Source organism: Procambarus clarkii, chromosome 75, assembly GCF_040958095.1.
Source record: "Procambarus clarkii isolate CNS0578487 chromosome 75, FALCON_Pclarkii_2.0, whole genome shotgun sequence".
NCBI lineage: Eukaryota > Metazoa > Arthropoda > Malacostraca > Decapoda > Cambaridae > Procambarus > Procambarus clarkii.
The window spans coordinates 14062608-14090164 of NC_091224.1; the positions used below are offsets into that span (position 1 = coordinate 14062608).

The 27557-nt window shown below is 39.7% G+C and overlaps 1 protein-coding gene across 3 annotated transcripts; it reads left to right on the plus strand.

Moving 5' to 3' along the window:
• LOC123771644 (FUN14 domain-containing protein 1) lies at positions 1–27229 on the plus strand. Of its 3 annotated transcripts, none has more exons than XM_045764258.2 (5): positions 1–122; positions 3058–3270; positions 8606–8708; positions 9039–9134; positions 25903–27229. In XM_045764258.2, the coding sequence occupies exons 2-5, from the start codon at positions 3098–3100 to the stop codon at positions 26164–26166; spliced, it is 636 nt and encodes a 211-aa protein (XP_045620214.2). In that variant the 5' UTR covers positions 1–122; positions 3058–3097; the 3' UTR covers positions 26167–27229. The 3 variants fall into 3 exon arrangements, with proteins under 3 accessions (XP_045620214.2, XP_045620213.2, XP_045620215.2); XM_045764257.2 differs by having other exon boundaries at positions 2–118; XM_045764259.2 differs by having other exon boundaries at positions 65–84.
• The last annotated feature ends 328 nt before the right edge of the window (positions 27230–27557 follow it).

Sequence of the window (27557 nt, forward strand, 5' to 3'; positions counted from 1 at the left end):
GTTAGGATTTGGCTCTGTGGGTATTGTTGTTGATAATCGTTATTATTGGAATGTGTGTGTCATTGTAAGGCTGGGCATCAGGAGGTGAGGACGGTGGGCGTGGAGCTGCTGGAAGGCTGTAGGTACTTATTACACGTGGGCACCGCCTCCTCCCTCATGTTATCCTTCACTGGGGGACCTCGCCCCACCCCTGAGTCCCCCTACACACTGTGTCACTCACGTACTGCAGTCATTGAGTGCTGACAAAACATACAAAATAAAATGGACGTTTAAGTGTATGCCATATATATAATATTTTTGTATAAATTGAATTCTATGTCATTTGAGAAATTATGTAGGTAACATTGACTCACACACAGGCACAATTCCAACTATTTACAGCGATTGTCAAGTATGAGGAAACTAAGCATAAGCTTGCATCACTTTCACAAATCGATATACTGTATTGTCTGCCATTATTACCATCAACACTTGAGTATATTTTCTTGTATATAGTGAGGAGAGCGGAGGCGAAGTATTATGAGAGGTGTGAGGTAATACTAGAAAGAGTAATAGTGTGTGTGCCACAGTTGTGATGGTTGAGAGGACACGGCATCACTTCTGGCTCCAACTAGTTCCTCCACCCACCACCTCAACCCTCCATTTCTTCATAGTTTTACAAAATACTTTTATGATGGAGATAGATGAATAAACCTGGCATTGCTTGGAAGACTGTCAAGAGGGATATATATATATATATATATATATTATATATATATATATTATATATATATATATATATATATATATATATATATATATATATATATATATATATATATATATATAAATAATACACACAGTATACTGAGCCGAACATGACAGACCACCAGACCCAGACAGGAAACCTGGCCAGAGACTGGGCCTCAGGGACATTGATCCCCACCTGATCAACTTTATATACCTGATCAACCAGGCTGTGACTCATACGTCAGGCTGCGAGCAGCCGCGTCCAACAGCCTGGTTGATCAGTCCGCCAACCAGGAGGCCTGGTCGACGACCGGGCCGCGGGGACGCTAAGCCCCGGAAGCACCTCAAGGTAACCTCAAGGTAAGGTAACCCAGAATCATCGAAAGGTAAACTAAAGATCGGTAGTACCTTGGTGCTGGTGGGCCCTAGGCTATGGCCTATTGTGTAATCCAGCCCTGACAGTATACAGTACAGTATATGTATAATGAGCAAGCTGCTTGTGTTGATTCACCTTATGGTGCCCAATCACTTGGGCTGGACGGTAGGACGACGGTCTCGCTGCATGCAGGTCGGCGTTCAATCCCCAACCCTCCAAGTGTTTGAGCACCATTCCTCCTCCTCCCCGTCCTACCCCAAATCCTTATCCTGACTTCCTTCCCAGTGCTATATAGTCATAATGGCTTGGCTCTTTTTCCTTGAGAACTCCCTCCCTCCCATACTTAAGGACAGGAAGCCTATTGTGTCATTCAAAAAGTAAGTGGCAGCTTAGCAGTTCCATATTAAAATTCCAAGTTTAATGCCAATTCTTAAATGTATTGGAATATTGGCCTCTTGATGTACAGTACTATAATTTACAACATCTCAGTAAATGTATGTGGAGCAAGTCGAGTTGGAGCTGCCTTCAGTTCAGGAACTTGTGGCATTACCAGGCTTAGCTATTTCAACCTTAAAATTGCTTACACCATTGCATTAGGATGTAATGTCTTTTATCTTTTAAGCCTGGATTTATATGAGTCTAAATAAGCTAACTGTTCCTGACAAAATGAATTATTTTTAATTATTTTATTTTTTTTTATTTATATATACAAGAGTTCTTACATTCTTGTACAGCCACTAGTACGCGTAGCATTTTGAGCAAGTCCTTAATCCTATGTTCCCTGGAATACGACCCCCGCGAAGAATTGTTTTTACAACCAAGTACCCATTTTACTGTTGAGTTAAACAGAGGCTACAGTTAAGGATTTGCGCCCAGTAAATCCTTCCCGGCCAGGATACGAACCCAGGACAAAGCGCTCGCAAAACGCTAGGCGAGCGTCTTACCACTACATCACGGAGACTGTCTAGTCAACTATCGAGACATTTGGAGACTTATTATTACTTATTTTCATAAGAAGCTCAGGAGTCAGTACTCATTGTTATTGTATGATAATATACATAATCTTTTCCCCTTATGTTTCTTGGTGGTGAGGTTTACACAGTAGAGTATTACTGGAGACAAACATTATTTCAATCACTTGGATGCATCTTTAAGGATAAGAGAAGTTGATCTAGCTCTTAGCAGTTTACTTGCTTGGGGCATATAGCAACCTCCAGGTCACATTAGGAGTCAGGTTTGGATCTCTCAGATTGCCTGGGTGCTATGTACCAGCTTCAGTAGGCTAGGGGAATGCCTGTGCCTAGAAGTAGCAGAGAAATGCAGCCCATCTTCATAAAATGATAGTATGTACTTACAGCAACTATTTGCTCAAACATATGCAAAAATAGGAAACACCGTCCGTTAGGGGCCTCGTAGCCTGGTGGATAGCGCGCAGGACTCGTAATTCTGTGGCGCGGGTTCGATTCCCGCACGAGGCAGAAACAAATGGGCAAAGTTTCTTTCACCCTGAATGCCCCTGTTACCTAGCAGTAAATAGGTACCTGGGAGTTAGTCAGCTGTCACGGGCTGCTTCCTGGGGGTGGAGGCCTGGTCGAGGACCGGGCCGCGGGGACACTAAAGCCCCGAAATCATCTCAAGATAACCTCAAGATAACCGTACATAAGTATGATCTGGTGGGAATTACTTATGTTGATCTGGATTTCACAATGGGCGATTCAAAAACTAAATTTTGTTACACAAACTAAACTTTGTTGTTTAGAGATATCCATTACAGTACATAAATGTCCAAATTTTGGAGGTGCAACTGTATATATAGAAGTACTGTATTTAGAAGCATAAATTTTTAGATACTAATTTTATTTTGAGGCTGTGGTGATAATTATTGACGTTTATTGATATTGTGTTGTAATTTTGTGCACAAGAGACTGTTCATTAAATATTTATAATTGCAGACACAACAGTGGTTTGTTTCACACTTGTCTGATACTTGCTATGGGAGGAAGTAGCCAGGCCAAATTTAAAAAACCAAACGAAGAAGAGGAGTTTGAAGTACTTGATGTAAGAGGAACTGCCCGAAACGGAATGTCGTGGTTACAACAGTTTATGCAGGATTTGACCCGGCAGCCTGTTGCAAAGCAAGTTGCCGTCGGTGGATTGTCAGGATGGTAAGTCATGTTTTCACAAGCAAATGATGAATCACATTAATGTGCCTGAAGATATGAAGACTAAACTACACACAGCAGAAGATGAGGAGACGACGAAGTTTTGGTCCGTCCTGGACCATTACCAAGTCGATTTTGATAATGGTCCAGGACGGACCAAAATACCGTCGTCTCATCTTCTGGTTTCCATGTTTGTGGGAAATTCGAAGTTCTCTCGAATATGAATGGTATTTGACCATTCCTCAGAAAGTGACCCACAACGGTCGACTAACAACCAAGTTCCTAATTACTGCTAAGTGAACAGAGGCAATGGGTGCAAGGAGATGCATCTAGCTGTCTCGCCCTACCCAGGATTTGAACCTAGGACGTGTCGGTTATGAGCCGACAGCGCTGACCACTGAGCCACAGGTTACCCATAGTGTGGGTTTAGTCTTCATGTCTCCACAAGATAATGGTAATTGTTACAATAGTTCCACCTTTAATTTAGTTTAGGGCAGTAGGATCAAACATGAAATATTGTACTGCAGGAACAAAGGTGCACTTCTGTAAGAAACAATTAGACAAGTTCATGCAAGACTTGCCAGACCATCCAGGTTGTAGTGGATATGTGGGCCAGCGGACCACTCCAACCAACAGGCTGTTGGACCTAGTGATCACAAATCAAGCCTGGCCTCAAGCCGGGCCTGAGGAGTAGAAGAACTTCTGGAACCCTCTTCAGATAAACTCCACGTAGACCACAGGTGGGGTCTCTGAGGTCTCTGAGGCGGGACCAAAGAGCCAAAGCTCAACCCCCGCAAGCACAAATAGGTGAGTACACCACATTGACAGTGGTAGGGAAGACGTCTACATGAATTATGTGAGGCTTAAGCCAGGATTCTGGGACCTCATGGAATTTTTTTTAATTTTTTTTAGTTTATTTTCTACCACAGATGTGACCATATATTTATTCAATGCTAACCAGCATATATATACATTTTCTTGTCCTCCATGGTCAGGGCTAGAGATCTGTTCTACATATAGTGTAGTGAACTATTGAGCACTCAACCACAAAAAGTGACTGAAGTACTTATGCATCTCTAATCAGCATACATACAGTCTCGTCTATCCTACCTAGATTAGGTTAGAAATCTGTTGTACAGTGCAATGAGTTATTGAGTACTCAAACACAAAAGAGACAGAAGGAGACTGGCATGTACTGTGTTTGGTTCCCTTGTGTGGACCATTTGACCTTTGCAGTTTCCTCTATTCTTATGTTTGTTTCATTTTACTGTAATTGGGTAGGGGCATTTGTACTCCCACTGCCTCTGTGCTCACATTCACCAGAACACCCATCTTGGGGTGCATTTGGATACTAGCACATGGCTTGTTGACATTAGGTAAATTTCTCCCTCCTTTGTTTCTATATTTTCTCAATAATCAAGAAATGTAGTTTATTTTGCTTTGCCTGTACTTTCTGGATGGTTTTACTCAGTTTTGTGGTTGATCTCAGATCCCCATCCCCCCCCCCCCCCCCCCTTACCTCTACGAGCACACCAGAGTCTTGTCCCGGTGTTTGGTAGGCCTGCACAAGTGCTGAGGCCTGCTCTGTTTTATGGCTATATGGTACCAGAGCCAATGCACAATGGAACTATTGAGCCACCCACAAAAGGGAATTTTGTTACGGTAATCTTGAGGTTATCTTGAGATGATTTCGGGGCTTTTAGTGTCCCCGCGGCCCGGTCCTCAACCAGGCCTCCACCCCCAGGAAGCAGCCCGTGACAGCTGACTAACACCCAGGTACCTATTTTACTGCTAGGTAACAGGGGCATAGGGTGAAAGAAACTCTGCCCATTGTTTCTCGCCGGCGCCTGGGATCGAACCCAGGACCACAGGATCACAAGTCCAGCGTGCTGTTCGCTCGGCCGACCGGCTCCTAGTGGTACATTCACCACTTTATTTTTATGTCGTAAAACATTTTTAGAGATTTTTCATGGTGGTATCTATGAAAAGAGTGCATCTTGTCCTTATTAGTAATTAAATAAAAATATAGAAAACATGAAAAATATTCCCCTCCACCCACATCAAACCATATATCGAATCATATATCAGATGTCATCATAACGCCACTGGACTTTGAGGTAGCCATAGCATGCCCATGCAATCTGTACCAGGTCTAAACTGGAATTCTATATTCATCAAGAATTGCAAAAACCATAATCTCAGGCCCTCAATATCTTTTAGAGACAGAGCCTAGATAGTGGTGTTATCTTTGACATATTGGGTACTTAAAACAGCAGAGGTTGTGCTTCTGCACAAAGGAGGGTAGTAAAGCAGATTCCAAAAATTATAGATCAATATCTCTAACATTGCACATAAAATCTTTGAAAGAGTGCCAAGTACTAAGATCTCTGAACACATGGAATCACTGTCTACTTAATCGTGAACAACATGGGTTCAGAACAGAACCATGTCAGAACAACACATGTGGTTTATGACATGGTTCTGTTTGTTTGGAAGTTAAGTTGCCCCAACTGGCCAAGAAGAGAGATGGATTTATCTCATTTTTGGTCTCATTTGCTAGACCACTATGACATGACCTTAGATGAAAGACAAGCAAAACACAATGTAATATACTGTACAGTACAATGATTTCACAAGAGCTTTCGACAAATGTGACCATGGTGTTATTGCATAAAAAATGTGCACAAAAAGAATTACTGTACTGGCCTAGAAGGGAGATGGATCTCTGGCTTCCAAACAAACAGAATCCAGAGTGTAATCCTGGTAGTTAAGAAATTAAAATCTGTATCATCCATAGTGAAAAGCTCAGTCCCCCAGGGTACTGTGCACTCCTGTATTTTTTCTCATTCTCATGTCAGACATAGAAAAGGATACAAACTATAGTGTTATGTCATCCTTTGCAGATGACATAAGAATTTTCATGAGAGTAGACAATATAGAGGGCACAGCAAACATCCACTATGTTAATCAGATCTTTCAATGGGCTACAGAAAACAACATGTTTAATGAGGATAAGTTCCAGCTGCTGCACTATGGGAAAAAACAAAAATATCAAAAAGGAAGCCACATATAAAATGCAGTCAAACTACACCATTGAAAGAAAAGGCAAAGTTAAAGACTTTGGAATAATTGTCTAAGAAGACTTTTAAAGAACTCAAGGGGGCTGTCACAACTGAAAGAAAAAGGACAGGTTGGCTAACAAGACAACCCATCCTCTTGAGCATTCCTAGTGTCACTGAACTGAGGTACTAAATTGCCTGAGCCTAATCTAACCGAGGACTCACGAATAAAAAAACAGTACATCGCTCAATTTTGCGAGCTGCTATGAGTTTCAGTATATCAGTTTTTGGCTTTAGGGGATTTATATATTTATATATGTCAAAGTGTGATGTAATATTTAAGAAGATGGGTTGAACAGGAACTTTGCAAACAAGAGATGCCATACCAACAATACTTTTAAAACACTAGGGCTGTTTAGGGGGAATATTGTTGCACTAGCAGCCCCATTCAGAGCTGGAGAAATTGCTGACCTGGAGAGCATAAAAAGATCTTTTTCTGCTAGAGTTCACTCAATAAAACATCTCAATTATTTGGACCACTTAAAATTTTATTATCTGTATTCCCTAGAATACAGGCGGGGAAGCAATTTACACTTGGGAAAATACTAGAATGACTGGTTCCAAATCTACACATACAAATAATACCACACGAGATCAGAAGGCATGGCAATATATGCAGAACAGCTCCATTGAAAAGCAGAAGTGCAATAGATAATCTGACAGAAAACTTCATAAACACTTCAAAAGGATACTGTACCTGATTAACCAGGCTGTGATTTATACATCAGACTGTGGGCAGCCACATCAAATAGCCTGGTTGACCACACTACCACCCAGGAGGCCTGTTCAGAGACCGGGCCATGGGAACATTGATCTTTGGAATCATCGCAGAGTAACCTTACCACCCTTATTATTTTTTTTTTTTTTTTTGAGATTGAGATTTTTGAGATATATACAAGAGTTGTTACATTCTTGTAGAGCCACTAGTACGCGTAGCGTTTCGGGCAGGTCCCTGGAATACGATCCCCGCCGCGAAGAATCGTTGTTACAACCAGGTACACATTTTACTGTTGCGTTAAACAGAGGCTACAGTTAAGGATTTGCGCCCAGTAAATCCTCCCCGGCTGGGTACGAACCCATGACAAAGCGCTCGCGGAACGCCAGGCGGGTGTCTTACCACTACACCACGAGACTTTTTATTATTAATATTATGATTTTAGGTTACTTAGATCATATTATTTATTAAAATACTAGTACTGATTAAAACAGAAGTGACACTCAAGGAAGTAAGGAAACAATTAGAGGAGCCGGATGTAGTGAGAACCACAGGCTCAAAACAAGATCTCACCATGCATCCTAAAAGTGGCAGTCTCATAAAGAAATAAAACTAGTGACCGAGGTATAAATGAGAAATTGGAACAATTTTAATTAACACCAACATTCCAAGAGCCCTAAAATGTGCCAGCCTTACTTTGACAATAAACTTGCTGATGATGCTAAACTACGTCATCCATCTTTGACATTAAAAAAAAATCACCCTAATTATTCTGGCACACTGTGGGCAGAGGTTATCAAGGCACTGACCAAAGTATCGGCCATCCAGAAATCTTCTCAGCCAACCACCCCATCACTCAAGACAATAATTGCTCTGCTTCTACATACACAATGCTTTGAAAAGTACTGTACAGTACCAGATGGAAAATGTGACAGTGGTTTGTTTTCTTCTTGCAGTAATATAGACCAATCATGTGCAAAAATTTCAATATTTATTTTTTATTTATGTTGAAAAATATGAGGAATGCTGACATGTTCATAAAAATTGGTATATTAAGCACTGTTATGCATAATTTATTATATTATTACTGTAATACTACTTCTATTTTGTATCTAATTTAGAAAACTCATTTTCAAACATTTTGACACCAAACTTATACTAATGACCCAAAAATAACTTAGGAAACGTAACAAAAGTACTGTATAAGAATAAAATTTTCTAGCTGGATTTTGACCTTCAGTTGGTATAGGGCCAAAAAAAAAAAAAACTGGCATGCTCTTTTGAATGCCTTTCAACACTTGAAGATGATTTTTAAGAATAACTTTATATAAAGCCACCCACTAAAGGGCATTTTGATGGATAATTATACAAAAGTCACCTGAAGAAGACTTTGGAAGATAATTTTGCAAGAATATGCTATATAGAATAGTACATTAGAAATGTATGTGCATAGAGCCTAAGTTCTTAGTAGCCAAAAAAATAACTGTCGTGCCCTATTTTCCAGGGTGGTCGGGTACGTGTCAATGAAGGTGGGTAAAGTTGCTGCAACAGTTGTTGGTGGAAGCCTCCTCATCATGCAACTGGCTGCCCACAAAGGATACATAAAGGTACACTGTATACACAATGAATTCACAAGAACGATGTGTATCGGTGAGGAAATTTTAAAGCCATACGATTTTGCTTAAAGAGTTCGTTCAGGGATGTGGGTTCGATTCTATCATACGGTTTCAATATTTTCTCGAATGCCATATAGTATTATGGTTATTAATTATATACAGTATTTAGCAATCTGTATATTAACATTGGTGTGCTTGTAATTTAAGATGTTTGCTATTAAAAGTAATACAGTACTGTACAAATAAATTTGTAGTTTCTTAGTCATAAAATAGATTTATTACATACTAGTACTAATACACTTCACTGTACTATTGTTGTAGGTAGACTGGAATCGAGTGAATAGAGAACTAGAGAAGAATGCCAAGAAACTGAAGCAAGAAGTAGAGTCAACTGTGAATGGTGGAGCTGCTGATGAGGTCTGTGAAGAATATACAGTATATTGTTATTTCTGGAAGAGCCCCTGGAGGCTTCCCTGAAGTTATCTCACTGAGATGACTTCTCACTACTGAGTTACTTCAGCCATAGGAATCCTGTTTGGCCTACTGGGGACCAGAGCCAGAACTCTGCCCCCTGACAGAGGCACAGGAAAATGGGGACTTTTACAATCACCCACAACAAGAAAGCAACCAGAAAGTAAGCGAAGCAATACAGACAAATATAAGGTTCATAGAAAACAAAGCACCAAAACAGCCAAATGACTGCATATGATTCATTCAAACTTGACTGAAATTCACTCGAAACTAGCTTGAACCTCCAGTGCAAATGGCCACCAACATGTAGCACCCCAGTAGCTCCAGCTTCCACCCCAGCAATTAGTCAGTCTTGTTGCTAATGTCTTTGCAATTAGACATCAGCGGGTTCTACTTGTCTTTTCCAAGATAAGCATAGGCCATCCTTCAGACTCGTGTCCTGGTGTGTCTGTCCCATTTACTTGCTTATCATTTCTGATTTTTAATTCTTCATTAATTTAATTAGTATTTAATTAAATACCAATCTTTAATTTAGTGTCTGTTTTACATGTGTGTGTTTATAATCCTGACATGATGCATGGACGTGATCAGTATTCGGTACAAACTGCACGTGTTTTGGGTAACCCTTCCCTAAGCATTTGTTTAGTGTTGTCAAATACTGTTGCCTCTTATTGTTCAACTTTGGCTGTTGGGTTAGGGAGCTTCATGCTCTCCTCCAGATGCTTAGGTTCTCTTCTTCTGGCCCCTGGTGGGTGGTTTCTTCCTTAGCACACTTCTCTGCTAAAAAATTAGAGGTTCATTGGTGATTGATGCTTGGTTTGGCTGGCCAGGGATGTTATGTCCGTAATTACCTAAGTGTAGTTACAGGATGAGAGCTACGCTCGTGGTGTCCCGTCTTCCCAGCACTCTTTGTCATATAACGCTTTGAAACTACTGACGGTCTTGGCCTCCACCACCTTCTCCCCTAACTTGTTCCAACCGTCTGCCACTCTGTTTGCGAAAGTGAATTTTCTTATATTTCTTCGGCATCTGTGTTTAGCTAGTTTATATCTATGACCTCTTGTTCTTAACGTTCCAGGTCTCAAGAAATCTTCCCTATCGATTTTATCAATTCCTGTTACTATTTTGTATGTAGTGATCATATCACCTCTTTTTCTTGTCTTCTAGTTTTGGCATATTTAATGCCTCTAACCTCTCCTCGTGGCTCTTGCCCTTCAGTTCTGGGAGCCACTTAGTAGCATGTCTTTGCACCTTTTCCAGTTTGTTGATGTGCTTCTTAAGATATGGGCACCACACAACTGCTGCATATTCTAGCTTTGGCCTAACAAAAGTCGTGAACAATTTCTTTAGTATATCACCATCCATTTATTTAAAAGCAATTCTGAAGTTAGAAAGCGTGGCATAGGCTCCTCGCACAATATTCTTTATGTGGTCCTCAGGTGATAGTTTTCTATCTAGAACCACCCCTAGATCTCTTTCTTTATCAGAATTCTTTAAAGATTTCTCACATAATATCTAGGTTGTGTGGGGTCTATGTTCTCCTATTCCACATTCCATAACATGGCATTTATTAACATTAAATTCCATTTGCCAAGTGGCGCTCCATGTACTTATTTTGTCCAGGTCTTCTTGAAGGGCATGACAATCATCTAAGTTTCTTATCCTTCCTATTATCTTAGCATCATCAGCAAACATGTTCATATAATTCTGTATACCAACTGGTAGATCATTTATGTGGACAATAAACATCACTGGTGCAAGAACTGAACCCTGTGGTACTCCAATTGTGACATTTCTCCAGTCTGATACATTGCCTCTGATCACAGCCCTCATTTTTCTATCAGTCAGAAAATTTTTCATCCATGTTAGAAGTGTACCTGTCACTCCTCCAATATTTTCCAGTTTCCAGAACAACCTCTTATGTGGAACTCTGTCGAAAGCCTTTTTTAGGTCCAGATAGATGCAGTCAACCCAACCATCTCTTTCCTGTAATATCTCTGTTGCTCGATCATAGAAACTGAGTAAATTCGATACACAGGATCTTCCAGATCGAAAACCATACTGTCTGTCTGATATTATATCATTTCTCTCCAGGTGTTCTACCCATTTAGTTTTAATTATTTTTTCCAATATTTTGACTATTACACTTGTCAATGATACCGGTCTATAATTAAGGGGGTCTTCCCTGCTTCCACTTTTGTAGATTGGAACTATGTTAGCCTTTTTCCACACATCAGCTACAACTCCTGTATACAGGGATGCCTGAAAAATCAGTTGAAGAGGAATGCTGAGCTCAGGTGCACATTCTCTCAGAACCCATGGTGAAACTCCATCTGGACCAACTGCTTTGTTCTTATTTAGCTCCTTGAGCATTTTTTCCACTTCGTCTCTAGACACCTCTATGTGCTCTATGTTGTTCTCTGGAATTCTTATTGTATCTGGTTCCCTGAAGATTTCATTTTGTACAAACACACTTTGGAACTTTCATTTAATGTTTCACACATTTCCTTTTCATTTTCCGTGAATCTATTTCCCATTTTCAACCTCTGAATATTATCCTTTACCTGCAATTTGTTGTTTATGAATTTATAGAACAGACCTGGTTCTGTTTTGCATTTGTCTGCAATCCCTTTTTCAAAATTTCTTTCTGCCTCTCTCCTCACTGCCGTGTAGTTGTTTCTCGCATCTTTGTATCGCTGGTATGTTTGGGGGTTCGGCCTCTTCCTGTATTGATTCCATTTTTGTGTCTTTTGGTCTCTGGCCCTCTCGCACTTTCTGTTGAACCAATCCTGTTTCCTAGTTCTGCTTCTCTGTTTTGGTATAAATTTTTTTGTGCCTTTATCATATATTTCACAAAACCTGACATACATCTCATTCACTTCCTTGCCTAGCAACAAGTCTGTCCAATTATACTCACTAAAAAAATTTCTAAGGTTGCCATAATGTCCTCTCCTAAAGTCAGGTTTTTCATTTGCATCGACCGTCATATTTTCTTCCAAATTATAACGCATTGCATACTTTATTCCCAAAAAGACATGGTCACTTTTACCCAAGGGAGGAAGGTACTGAATGTCAAATATTTCTTTCTCCTTCCTGGTAAATATCAAATCTAGCATGGAGGGGACGTCCCCTTCCCTCATCCTCGTAGCTTGTTTAACATGTTGATACAAGAATGTTTCCAGGATGTGGTCTACAAATTTACAGGTCCAGAAATTTTCTGTTTTAGCTTCACATGCTTCCCAGTCTATGGATTTCAAGTTGAAGTCGCCGACTATCAACAGTCGTGAACTATCGTTATCCGCTCTCGCTATGATCTCTCTCATTATTGTTATAAGACCTTCTTGTTTACTATCTAGCTCCTCCTTTGACCATGTGCTGCTTGGCGGTGGACTATATGCATTTATGATCATTAGTTTATCATCCTCATGGCAGATCTCTAGTGCTATTATGTCAACTTCTTGTGGATTGGCAGTCACTATTTCGTTCACCTTTAGGTGTTCTTTCACCAGCACAGCAACGCCACGGCCTTTCCTGATTTTTCTGTCCTGTCTCCAAATTGAGTAGCCCCTTGAGAATATGACCTCATTTAAAATAGCATCTTCAAGTTTTGTCTCCGTGAGTGCAACAATGTCTGGTGTCTGCAGCTGTATTATATCACTTAACTCCAGTATCTTTGATCTTACTCCATCTATGTTGGTGTATGCAATCTTGAGGAACTTGTTCCCCCTCTTCTTATTTTTCACTCCCCCTTTCTCTAATGATTTTGTTGGTTTGCCTTTATGTACCACTTTACTGGCCTGCCTACCCCTATCACTTTGTAGAAAAAAGAATTGATTTCTTCTTCATTCCTGCTCTCATTTAAACGTTTTGCCTTGGCGAGGTTCAGTTTCAGCTTCTCTCTATCTTCTTTTGAAAGATCTCGTCTTAACGACCACACTTTCCCATCCTCATCACTTTGTAATTTTCTAGCATTCCTTAATACTTCTTCCATTTGTTTGGTACCATTTAGGGTGATCCTCAAAGGTCGATCTTTCCCTTTTACATATCTGCCTATTCTCCTGTAGTCGCAGACATTCTCTATGGTTGTAATACCTTCCACGAGGCCAACAATTTTATCTACTACTTTTTCTTCTTCTACAGCTCTTTCTGACCTAGATGTTATCTCCTTTTCCTTGCAGCCCCTGTCACAGGGGTTTGTTGCTACCTATGTGCTGTCCACTCTGATTTGGTGGAGGCCCTATTTGTTGTTTATCTTTGGTTTCTTGTTTCAGGGAACGGTTGTCCCAGGTTGTCCGCAGTGTCACTAGATGTAGCCTGCAGTGTAGTTAAATTTAGCCAGCCTGTGGTCTACCATTGGGGCCAAGGTTCATAACTTCGTGGCATTGGCAGCTGTGTTCACTAATGTCATGGGCTGATAATTGGGCTTGGGGGTTTTGGAGGTCTAAGAAGATCCTGATGGCTCATTATCTGGAGAGTATTCATGATCCCAGTTGGGCTTGTGTTGTCCTGGGTTGGGTTTCTTGGCCTGGTGTCTGTCTTTGTGAATATAGTTTCTGCTGTCCTCCCTGATAAGTACCATGAATTTCCATCTTCTCTGTTGGTGGATGGCTTCAGGTAGCTACCAGGGCTCCTCTAAAAAAAAGTGTTGAATGTAATACACCTCTTTCTGGTAGTGCCTCGGTGGCTCCTTGATCCCTCTCCCTCCACTACCAGGTGCATCAGTTTATGGTTTCACAGCTCCAGACTGACTTATTGCTGGGGTGGAAATCCAGAACTCCTGGGGGGGCTACCTGTTGCATTGGCATTAGTGGATTTGAATTAGTTTTGAGTGAATCACTTAGCTGATTCTTTTAATGAATCATTTAACTGTTTTGTTGATTAATTTTCTGCAAATCTTGCAGTTGTGTGTATTGCTTCACTTGCTTTCTGGTTGATTTCTCAGTGTGTTGAGTGTTGCAATCCCAAGCTCCCAGTGCCTCTTTGAGGAGGGTCAAGTTCTAGATCTGGCCCCCCTGGTAGGCCAAACAGGACTCCTGTAGCTGATATAATTTGGTAGTAGAAAGCTATCTCAGCAAGATAGTAGCTTCAGGGAGCCACCAAGGCTCTACCAGATAATTTTTGCAAATGGTGGTTGCATTTCTGTAACCACCATTTCATTCCATTCAATGCTGAGTTTTCCCCATTTACTGTACTGTATAATTTTAGTTTAACCATATTTATTTTACTAGTTAATTTGTTTGTGTTGCATTAGATGGCATGAAAAGTAACTTAATGCTTGCTACAGTTGCAGTGTTTTATTTACTTGTTAATTAAACATTTTGAGTTACTGGCAGATAGGATGCATGTTTTTCGTCCACCACCACCAAATATAATTTCTATTGTACAGTATTTACATGCACAAAATTAAAAGTTTTTCTCTATAAACAAACTTGGGAGTCATTTTCAATAAATGTAAGAAGCATAATAAAATAAAAATTTTCCCTGAAAATTTCCTTGTGAATTAGGTGCGTCCTATTTGCCGGTAAATAATAAACACATTGAAATACAGTACCATATTTACGCAGCTGTTAGGCACACAGGACAACATGATTTGTCAAGGCTATTACGAAGATCATGAACAGTCAGACGGGTCAAGATTCTGGCATCAATGCCACAAAGAGTTGTCAGCTATCCCTGCAGGGTCATAATAAGATGCTAGCGAGACACTGGACATTCAAATACACCATGTTTTTTTAGGAATTGAGCAATCCGTTTAAGAAGCAGTGTACAGTATTGATAGTTTCAATGCGGTGACCTTAGTAGTTTAGGTGGGTTACTTGGGTTTGTATGTATGTATTACATCTTGTTAGGCAAAAGAATTTATTTTTTTGCAGAGTGACAAATTGAGTGAAGAGGTTGAGTGATGGCTTAATCCAGCCCAGAATGACCAACATAGTTATATTCATGAAAACTTAAATCATTTTCTAGGCCACCTCTTGGCATCACAAGTAACTGCCAACAGGGGGGGGGGGGACTCGATAACTGCTACTTTACCTATCTACCTACCATCACCGACCATCCAGTTGTTTGGCACACTGGAATTAATATACAATTAACTTGTTTTTATCCAGAAAGTTAGTTTTCTGGTATACAATACCCTATGGTACATGTATGAGTATGTATAAGCCTTCACGTATCTCTGGTTCAGCCTGGTCTTCAGTGGTGGTGGTGCTTACCTATCAGAGTTTACCTGTAAATGACCATGGGGGAGTGAGATCTTGCCCCTCATTCTCTCTTAGCCATGCACAACTGTGGGTTAGCTCTCGGAGCTATCCTGTGCCACTTCATTCATAGTCTGTTGACCTTTTTTTTTTTAAGAATGAAGGTCCTTTTCTTGTAGAGCTCCTTGAGCTAGCTACCTGAATAGTTTTATCTAATTCATTCCATGCTAGGACCTTATGAGTCATTGTTTTGCCCTCTGGGAACCAGAGGCCAATGCTTGGTGCCCCTCACAGAGGTGCAAGGAACAAGGAGTACTTAATCACTTTCATCAAGAAAAGGCCACCAGAAAGGTGGGCGAGCCAAAACATACAGTCAGCAAGGTAAACAAGACCTAGAAAAACGAGATGCCAAACCCCCAAAATTATTGAACCACCCAATTGTTAAGCAGTTTATTTGTTAGTTCACCTGTGTACCATCAGGGGACTTTGCACCTTCCTTCTTGATTCCCTAGTTTTGACACATCAGTCATTTTTCCTGGTGTGAACACCTATGGCTTAGCAGTTATGCTCCTCATTTCCACTGCAGCACTTTTTTGAGTCCTGGTTTTTCAGATAAGAAATTGAAATTGAAATAAGTTTATTGAGGTAAAATACACACAAAGGGATGAGGTAGCTCAAGCTATTCTCACCCCGTTCAGTACAACGTGTTAATACATACATAGACACACATCACAAACAATAAACATATTACCAAACATTCTGAGAGATAAACATATACATTTCCTCCTTCACAAGTAGTATGTTATCAGACGTACACACAAATACTTTTATGACCTAGGTATACTGTATAGACAATTTGCAAGAGACATGCAGATAATTCAACAAAATATTACAGTCTTGGTGCAAAATTCTTATATCTCTCAAGAATATCATCAACCTTTCCGTTGTGATAAGCGTTCAGATAAGTGTTGCCCATCCTGAACGCAGTTCTTTGTCTGGCAGGGGCTATTCCTATTTGCATGTATATTTGTTTTGTGTATTTTGGTAATTGCTTAATGAGGTATGTATATTTATGGCTTACTACCTGTGTAGACGTTTTTTTTTTTTTTTTAACTGTTCATCTTGAACTGCATGTACCTAGAATGAGGTACATGCTACCTACCTTGTGATGCATTATGGATAGGGTCAGTTAAAGTTTTCATAAAAGGGTAGCACAGGGTGCTCACATGCTCATTATATACTCACCTAGTTGTGTTTGCTGGGGTTGAGCTCTGGCTCTTTGGTCCCGCCTCTCAACCGTAAGTCAACTGATGTACAGATTTCTGAGCCTACTGGGCTCTGTCATATCTACATTTGAAACTGTGTATGGAGTCAGCCTCCACCACATCACTTCCTAGTGCATTCCATTTACTAACTACTCTGACACTGAAAAAGTTCTTTCTAATGTCTCTGTGGCTCATTTGGGTACTCAGCTTCCACCTGTGTCCCCTTGTGCATGTGCCACCCGTGTTAAATAATCCATCCTTGTCATGCATATGCATATATGGCATGCCCCTCATGCCCTTAACAGCTCTCTATGTCCCAAGGCTGTTTTTGGTGTTTATAATATTCAGTGAAGGGTCCCTTTGCTCGATGTTTACTGTTTTGACTCTCCTTCAGGATCTGAAGAGCCCTTTGCAGTTTTTAGGGGTTCATAATGGCCTGGCCTTTTCGATTCTGCCCTCACTGGGGTGAGAGTTTGAAAGATGTACCTCAGTTTTGCTGTATTCAGATGGCCAAATGTTTTTACTGCCTCTGTCATGCTGCCTGTTGGGTGGGGGGGACTACATCCCACCCTGAGGCCTGTAATGTGTGTTGGTATTGGATCTATTTTATCCAAGCCTCCCTCTAGAGACTTGGTTTATCAGGTGGCTGCCACTTTATCTGAATTTACCTGAGGGCCACTAATACTAGTATATTTCTAGTTCACTAATATTAATGGCCTCGATGAGGACAGGAAGCTGGAGGCTTGTCGAAGGTTCCTCCATTTACCTGGATGATCTTTTCTATCTGTATTTTAAAACCCAGCAGAGTTTTGGCGTTTATGGCTTCGGCAGGAAGGCGTTTCTACGGGCTTACAACCCTATGGGTGAAAAAGCATCTCCTGTTTTCTGTCCTACATTGTAGCTTGTTGAACTTGAACCCATTGCTCCTCGTTCATGTTACATCTGACCTTTTAAAGAAAGTGTCAAGATCGCCATCGTCCAAATTGTTTAGTATTTTGAATGTTTCTATTAAATCTGCCCTGTCATGCCTTGTCTGCAGTGTTGTTAGCTTTAGCTGCACAATCACATCTTTTTCATTTCTTTATCCAGAGCTTTGCATCTTTTACAAACTTGCCTTATTTTGAATTTGGGTTGTCTGCTTTCTATTGGTTGTAGTGAGATTTTCCTGATTTGTACTGGCTTGAAGGCAACCTTCCTTTTTCTTTCTGGGCCTGCATTGCCATACCCGACCACTTGAGTTTCATGAGGTGAGCTCAGTCTGTCAGGCATGTTTGGATGGTGCTGTCTTTATGCTCATACATGATGATGCTGCCCAAGTTATGCTCATTACATGAGCATAACTTGGGCAGGATTTGGCACCAGGCTCTGTACCATTTTCTTCAGTTCTGTCTCTTTTGTTGTCACCAAAATCATGGGTACAGACTCTACAGGCCCTTCAATGGATTCTGGTTTACCAGTTTCCTCTTTGAGCTTTTCAGGGTTCTGTCTCGTGGCGCCTCCCTCCCCACTGCTTGATCTCTTTACGGATACTTCGGCCTTAGGTTGGGGGTTTGTAATCAGCACACAGCAGTCTGGCAGGCTCTGCAGTTGCTTCATCTCCTGACAGGATGTGTGGTCCGGCTCCACTCTGACTAGTGCCCAGTGGTACATTGTCTGAAGTGTGGATGATCACTTTAGTCTTTTCCTTTGTGAGGGGCTGAACTCTACAGGTACTTGTCTTTTGGATTCTTTGGGTTTGTTGACCAGACCACACACTAGAAGGTGAAGGGACGACGACGTTTCGGTCCGTCCTGGACCATTCTCAAGTCAATTCGATCTTTGGGTTTGACTTACTGTGAAGTTTAAGTTCAGAGTATGTCTAATGTTCTGGCTGATGGTCTTTCATTTTTACCCAATTGCCAGAGTGAATAGTCGATGATGCTTTGCAAAACATTTGGTGGACTTGAGGTGAACCTCTTTGCATTGGCATGAAAACAGCGACTTCCAGTTTACGTGGCCCTGATAACGAGGCTTTCAGAGTGATTGCCTTTTGGCTGGACTGGAATTGGTGGGGGGTTTCTTTATCTTTTCCCCTCCAGTTTGACTGTTGCTCTGAGTTTGGTCCAGACTGGAAATGATCTCCAGCAGGGGCTCCCATTTAGTAGTCCCTTTAGTGGTTTCCAGCTGTTTGGGTCTGTTGTCCAAACTCGTGTCCCGTAACCATGAGACAATATGAAGTTTCTTGGCACTACTTCTATCTTCTTCTTTCGCTTTGTCTTTGGTTTCTGTGCCAGTGGTCCTCTCATTTTTGTCTTTTTATGCCTAATAATTGTAAGAGCTTGGTAGTCGGAATTCTGGTAACCCAAATGAATTCATGCTCATCATTTTCAAATAGCAGGAGTAGCTGGGTAAACAGCGAGAGAGAGGTTAAACACCAGGAGTGAGAGGTTAAATTAAACAGTAGGAATAGCCGGGTAATCAGTGGGAGTAAGAGGATACTGTAAACTGCAGGAGTAACTTGGTTAGCTAATTTGGATTACAGTACTGAGCATAAAGAGTACTGTTGTCTTGTATTGTTTGGCTTTGGTGAAGCTGCCACTTTTGGCATTTTGCTTTTCATAAGTTGTCATGGGCATTTTTTTTTTCAAACTACTGTCCTGGTCCTCCTGATGTGTAGCCCTTTCATTTTGTTCTCCATGATGCCATAGCTCAAGGAGACACCAACAGGAGCCCTTCCACAAAACTAGCATTGTATGTAATGGAATACTTCTTTCTGGTGGGTCCTTAGTGGGTTCTTGGATTCTTCCTACCCCTGTTCACAGGCTTTACTTTTTAAGTCTTCAATCTGACTGACGTGTCAAAACTACAGGATCGAGAAGGAAGGTGTGAACTGTCCCCTGATGGTGCTCAGGTGAACTAATGAGTAAACTGCTTAATGATTGAGTGATTTGTTAATTTTCGTGGTTTGCTGTCTTATTTTTTTACGCTTTATTTACATGATGTTTGTCTTGATTCACCTTCCTTTCTGGTGGCCATTTCTTGACTATCCTGTACTCCTTGCAGTTCCTTGATGGAGAATAGGTTTTAATCTCTATTCCCTGGTAAGCTTACAATAGCTCACAAGGGCCTGGTATGATTAAATTGGGGTGATATTATCTAGATAGCTAGCTCAATGGAAATCAAGGGCCTATTAGAAAGGCATTTCATTACATTCAACTCTGATTTTGTCTTGGCTTTGTGTTAATCTCGGAATTCCAAGCTTCAATTGCTTTGTAGAGAAAGCCAGATTCTGGTCTTGTCTTCTGGTCAGCAAGGATGGGTTTCAAAAGTCCTGTACATCTTCATAAAACTTACCTAGTAGGGCCCCTCCAGAAATGGACTTTTCATTCATCACATTGAAAAACTATGTACTGTACAGTACAAGCCAATATCAGTCAATATCAGGCCAGACTCTCACAAGTCGAGCCTGGCCTCGGGCCGGGCTTGGGGAGTAGAAGAACTCCCAGAACCCCATCAACCAGGTATCAACCAGTGAAGTCTTCAGTTGGGCAATAACAAATATTTTGTTTGATGAATTTAGATAATTAGGTATGGTCAACCAAGTTAGGTTACCTGATCAACTAGGCTGTGATTCATATGTCAGGCTTAGAACAGCTGCATTTAATAATCTGGTTGAAAAGTCCAGCGACCAGGAGGACTGGTTAGGGACCTGGCTGCAGGGATGTTTCACCCGGAAATCATCGTAAGGTAGCCACAAGGTATGATAAAAATTAAATACTTAAACAAAATACAGGATTTAACACTTTCGCGCTCTCGGCGCTCAAAAAAAAACAATACCCCAGATGCTTTTGGCACTTCGCGCGCCTACGCGGTAAGACCGAAAAAGTGTACACTCTTTTGACTGTCCTGACAATAATTGAAGGCGCACGTATTTAAATTTGGTATCACTGTGTTCGCAATGAAATTGTCTATAAGAGCATACCTATAAAATGCCGCCCAAGCATAAGGAGTATCAACACCAAATAAAAAACTATGCAGATCACTCGCCGAGAGCGCCAAACAGCAACAAAATGTTTCTACTCTCTTAATGGTTGCGAAGCCTACAGTTGTCCTACATCGCTAATTTTGGTATCATTGGAATCGCAATAAAATTCTCTACACGGACATATGCATATGAATGTTTAATATAGGTAATTGCCCACCCGCAAGAGTGTGTGAAGTGGAGAGTAGTTAGCCGCGAGCGCACTGGCAAAAACACAGGGGGGAAATCATGCTTGGAAAGTTTATACGTTTCCTGACCCTACTTTTCTATGTACGTATTTCTTTTTTATACCAATGTGTTCGCAATAAAATTTTCTATAAGATGAAATTTTGTATGACAGTGATCGCAGTAAAATTCCCTACACAGACATATACATAACACATACAAATATTTCCCACATGTTGGATATATCAACGGCTAAAGGGAACCCACTGCCACACGCTCGCCACACCCCCAAACATACTTTGTGTATATTTTTTTACCCATAGAAGTTTATGTGATATAATATTCTGGTACCAAAAAATTCGCAAATAAATTCTCTACAAAACGTATATAATCTGAGAGTATCCCCATCCATTTCGGTTAAAAAATGGAATTTATTGAAATATTTTTTCGATGGACGAGAAAAGTAGGCTGTTATGCGGAATCGTAAGAAAAAACGGCGACGAGTTATCTCTAATCTAAAGCGCGAAAGTGTTTATTAAGACTTTAAAATCCAGGGATTCCACCATAATGCTTTTACTATTGAAATCACTTCAGCTGTTCCACACCCTCACATAGGAGCACTCAGAGAACACTATAAATATTAGAGGTTCACAGCTCTTATATGTCCTCCCAACATAAGAAATATTGCAGGGACAAAAGTGGAAGTGTTCAAGAAACAATTTGACAAGTGAAGACTTAACCACAGTGGAAGATGAGGAGATGACGATGTTTCGGTCCATCCTGAATCATTATTAAGTCGATTGTGATGGGAGCAAGGAAGGCACGGGCATTTTTTTTTTCTTTTTTTTCTTTTTTTCTTTCTCTTCTTATGCTTATGTTCCAATTCTTATACCCATTCTTACACCCGTTTAATACACCCATCCCATCCATACCTTTTGCCTTGCTCTTACCCTCCTAGAAATTTCCTCCTCCTCACCTCTCCCCACCTCTCTCCTGCCTTATTTAATGCCCGTGCCTCCCTCGCTCCCATCACAATTGACTTGATAATGGTCCAGGATGGACCAAATCGTCGTCGTCTCCTAGTCCTCTGGTGTGTGGTTTAATCTTCATATCTTCAGCCACCTTATTGTGACTCATCGTCTGCAATTTGACAAGTTCCTGTGGGAGGTGGTCGACCAACTGAGTTATGGTGGCTATGTGACCATGTGGACCATTGCAAGCAACAGCCTTTTAGATCAGGTTATCACAAGACAAGCCTCCAGGCACCTGCCCAGGCTTGAGGAGTAAAAGAACTCTCAAGAGTACTGTACAGTATACTCCAGGTATAAAAGGAGTCCATGTATACTTTGGGTATACAGTACATGAATTTTGAGCTTGAATACATAGTACTATACTGATATACAATCTGTTTAGACAACAACCGTTCTGTTCATGCATTCTAATGTCTTCAGCCAGCAAGTGCTTCTTAATATTTCAGCAATATTTAATGGCTCTTTAATGAGTTTTACTGTTAAAATAGTTTCCAAGATGTTAAACAATGTTTCTGCCTCCTTTATTACATTAAATGTGGCTGTCTTATCTCCTACTCAATGCTTACCTGCTTGTTATTCAAGGCTTTAAATAGGTCTTTATTTTGCACTGTTGCTTGAGGATAATAAAATAATTTGTCTTGAGGCATTTTCAGGCATTTGACATTTTAAGTAACATTTTATGGGAAGTACTGTGCTCTACACCTAGTTTTATGCAGCCATGAGGTGCTGCTATTGATGTCTTGTTTAAATGGGATGAGGCTACGTGATGCTGATGGTGGAAGATACAGTGATGGATGTGTATATCTTAGTGTCTTTAATTTGCTTTTCCTGTATTGTTGCTTCTGGGTGTCTTGTAGCACAATGGTCTGCACAGTCTGCTCACAACTGAATAATGCTGGATTTAATTCCTGGACAGGACAAGATGATTGGGCATGTTTCCTTACAGGTGGTGCCTCTGTTCACCTAGCAGAAAATAAATACCTGGGAGTTAAGCAACTGTTGTGGGTTGCATCCTAGGAAATGTCAACTACCTGTATTGGTCTAGGCTCTAGGGGGGGGACCTCAATATGCTTAACTGGCTCCTTGCCCTGGACAGGGGAAACTTCATTTCATGAAGGTGGGAACAGGGCAATACTAATGATTTTTTATGATCATCAAATGGTTCGTACAATAAAAATCTTTAGTTCTTATCAGTAACTTTCTTGTCATAATTTTTTGGTTCATGAGAAGCCACCTGACTGAGTATGCTCTTTTGAGCATAGGGTACGGTACTTTGAAGAGCGAAATGCTGCCGGTATTTTTATTTTGTATATTTTTTATTTTTTGTGGTAGGTTGAATGTAAGAACTCCATCTTTTCAGGCGGTGCGCTTTGCCCGCGAGAACATAGTGTTGGCCACAAGCTTTGGTGGAGGAGTGCTGTTGGGAATTGCTTCCTCCTAGATCCATTGTAAGTCATTTTAACTTTATTCTGCGCATATGGAAGCCTCATAAATTTTAGTTGTTGCAGACAGATATGTAAAGTCTTTAATTATACCTGGATATCAAAAGTCCTGTTTTTTTTCCTTGGACAGGCAAGCTGCTTCCGGCTAAAGGTAGGCCATATATAATCAATATACTTGCTAACTATTTCAGTACAATGTACGTATTATAATTTGCAATGGTAGAGATGCCTGCCATTTTTTATTTCTAGCAACAAGTATCTAATAACAGTGGTCTGCATAATGATTCTAAATCATAGTGGAGTTCTTTCAATCACTGGGAGCCAGTTATTGTTTTTCTTCTTTATAATATGAATTGATTATTACTCTTGCTACCTAACTTTTTAACCTAATGTTAGTTTTAATACTCCAGCATCATGTGCACGGCTGCAGAAATTAAATGTCAATGATAAAGCATAGTGCGTGTAAGTCTCGTTGTGAGTGTTTCATTTTGGCTTTAAGTTGATGTTAATTTTTGTACTTAACGTGTTCTATATATTTTGTATTGTTGTGTTGCATGATTGCATGTCAAATTAAATATCCATGTTGTGTTTTGAAATTGTTCTTGTGTATGGATTCATTTTCAAGGAATGGTGAGAGTTGGTGTTGAGTAGAGATACAGAAATGTCTGTCAGTTTACTACAGGTTGATACTGAACTACAGAATAGGAAGCACACAACTAAAAGTGCACTACAGATATCCTAATGGCGGCTTTCTGGATGTTAGAGTACAGTAGTGTTCTTTAAAGTGCTGCATCGGGTGACAAAATGTGTATCATTGGCTTGCATGGTCATACCTATCCTTAAAGAAATGGCCCAAATTAATTTCATGCAGCATTCATTCCCCCTTTATTTATATATACAGTATACATATACAAGAGTTTTTACATTCTTGTAAAACCTCTAGCACTTTTGAGCAAGTGCTACTGTGTTTTGGGCAAGTCCTTAATCCTAATTTTCCCTGGAATATGACCCGCCAAATTAACAACCAGGTACCCATTCACTGCTGGGTGAACAGAAGCATAGAGTCAAGGATTGGCGCTTAGTCAATCCTCCCCAGCCAGGATGTGAATCCAGGCCGAATCGCTCACGAAGCGCTTGGCGAGTGTTTTACCACTGCGCCACAAAAAACTAAATCTGGTAATGATAACTTAAAAAAAATTAAAATAAAATACTTCTAAAATAAAACACTTCTAGTATACAAAACAGACTTTTCTGAATGATTCCTGACACAAGGAAGGAATTTAAAACAGATTTTTGTGGATAAGAAATATTTTGGAAAATATAAGTTTACACTATTAAATAATCAAGATATCTCTTGAGAATAGAAATGAATTGAGTAGTTAATTTACTGAAAGGTTAAGGAATTTAGATTATAACCCTATTAACAGATTTGTTGATATCTATCAGCTAATTTATTATTGGTGCCAATGTAAATTTAGATAAGAATTATCTTTCATCTCGATTTTTAAAATGCATGACTGCTGCCATCTCTTAGTGGCTATGGCAAGGACAAGGAGTTGGTGGACTGTAAAGTCTTCCCGATTTTATGTTTCACTACATTCAATGCTATTTTTTTTTTATCCAATAGAAAAAAATATATATGCCATTGTTCCTGTGCCTCTTAGGGGACCAGGTTTTAGCTCATGGTTCTTGGTAGGCATAAGAACTCCTGTTATTGATGACCCCAAACTAATATAGCACATATCAGTTCAAATAGCTTCAGGGAGCCTCCGGGACTCACCCAGAAAATGGCGTTTCATTACATTCAACGTTGGATTTTTGTTCACCCTGGTTAATGATTTCTTCTGCAGTCTTCTCCTTTTCTGACTATAAATGAGACAGTTGGTTTCTTGATGGGTTTCATTGTTGAATCTCGGTTTGTTAAGCCCATGGGTGCATCTTTAGTTTTCTTTCCAGCATTATTTGTGCACCACTTGGGATGCTGCATGCAATATATTTGTTAACTTGGTGTCCTAGATGCCAAGGTCCATTTGTAACAGGTCATCCACAGTGTTTTCAAATGTAGCCCATCGGTGGTCTACCCTCAGGCCTACGATGTGCATACATATACAGCATTGCCTGTTGTTTTAGGGTATGTCTAGGGCAGATATTCAGGTTCGGGTTTTGCCACTCAAATTGGGTTTTGGTAGCTCATTATTTGGTGAATATAGTTTTATCAATAAATCTGGTACTGTATTGTGCAATAAAGTTTATATTTTTAATGTTTTTCTGATAAAATTTATTGCTTTGGATTGTATTCTATTTTTCCTACAAGATTCTCGAGAAAACAATATATACCCAGTAGTTTAATACTGGGTATTGTTGTGTATTCCTAAATAGTATTAGGACTCAATTGAAGGTGTGTTACTTAGGCTCATATTGTACAATGTTGTACAGTACTGAAGTGGCAATTCAGATAAAGGCGAGTTACTTATGTTATCATTGATCACACACAAGATACAGTACAATGAACCACATGCATGAGCACATTAAGAGAATAGTAAAATCATCCTTATATTTGTCTTGATAGATTTGTTTATGATCACTACAGAATCTCCTACAAGATGCAGCACGCAAGATAGACAGGAAACTAGAAAAAGCTGCAGAAAAGCTGGATCGCAAGTTAAATCGGGTTGAGCAGAAGGCAGAATCTTTGATAAGCAAACAAATACGATCAGCGCAGAAGATGTACAATAAACACGTGCTAGGGGAAGATAGAATGTTTACTGTAGATGAACTATATATGCTCAATATGTATATTTTGGCATTTTCTGCTGGTACAATGTTAGGGGTAGGGATGGCCAAAATACTTTAGGAACTGTAAGTAAAGGAGTCTTTTGAGCATAACAATTAATGTGAAGTTAAAAATAATGTATAATTTATGAGATTTTTATTAATATACTTTATGAAGAATAAAGGGAGATAGTAATAACATAAAAAGACAAACTAATAGTAATATATATAGTGCTGGGTATTGTTGCTAATATATGTCATTAAAAGTTGAAAATTCCATGTAGGTTTATAATAAGATATTAAACATTTTATATTTTCAGCAATACTGTATAAAGCTGTCATCTCGACGTCTTTCAGCCAGCATTAGATTCTCAATTTTGAAGCGAGTGCGTGTATGCATTATATCATTCTGGCTGTGCAGGGTAACAGTAAGGTCTGGGTTTATATTTACATCATTCTTCTAGAGAGGTTAATTAGAAAAATGTTGTCTTTGTACTTCCAAAAGTATTACTCATAAGCCTATCTGAAAGTTTGAAGTGACAGTGATCTTACTTTCAGTGCTATAGATGAAGTATTTGGCTTACTAGGTATAATTGTCTTCCCAGTGAATGTGATGGGATTAGGCAATGCCTTCATGTTCCAGAATAAAGTGATGTAGGTGGATATTTGGATACTTCACAGTCATTATACACTGTATTTTAAAAGGATTAGTTTCACTTTTGGAAGAGAAGCAAAGATTATACAAGCTTTTCTGAATATAACTTATCCAGTTTAATTACAGTATAATGAGGTTTATTATATTTGGCTTGGTGCCCTCGTTTGATAATTACTTATTTATTATACTGTATTTGCTTGATGTCATGAGTTTTGTCTCTGGTAACAATTGCATAATTTGTAATTTCTGAAATACATTGTAAAAGTAAAGAAAATATAATTTTGAGTTTCTAAAATTAAAAAATTATAATTCTTGGTGATATCATTCTAATCGAGCCATTCCCCCCCCCCCCCCCCACAAAAGTGTAATACACTGTGATAAATTAATATTTTTGCCTAAGTGATGTTGCCAGTAAATGTTGAGAGTACTTTGTTGTACTTAATACTACCTAGTCCCTTGTATTGATTTCTAATACATAAATATTGCATGAGTATCTTTTCATTGTCCTCAAAGTACAGTATTAATGTTTTATTTACTGTATGAACTCACATTTTTATGGTGGTGGTGATTACATGCTCCCGATGACCCAGAGAGCAACAGATGAATGTGGTTTGTGAATTACAGTACATCAGGCTAAAGGCTAGAAACCAACTCTGGGATGAACCCTGTGATAATACTGGGCCACAAAGCACATTCCCTATGGTTTGATCTAACCCAGAGGTTAGATTAATATTTTATTTTTTTATTTGGGGCCAGATAAATAATTTACCAAAAATCATAAAATGATTAATAAGAGAATGTTACCATTGCCTAAAACA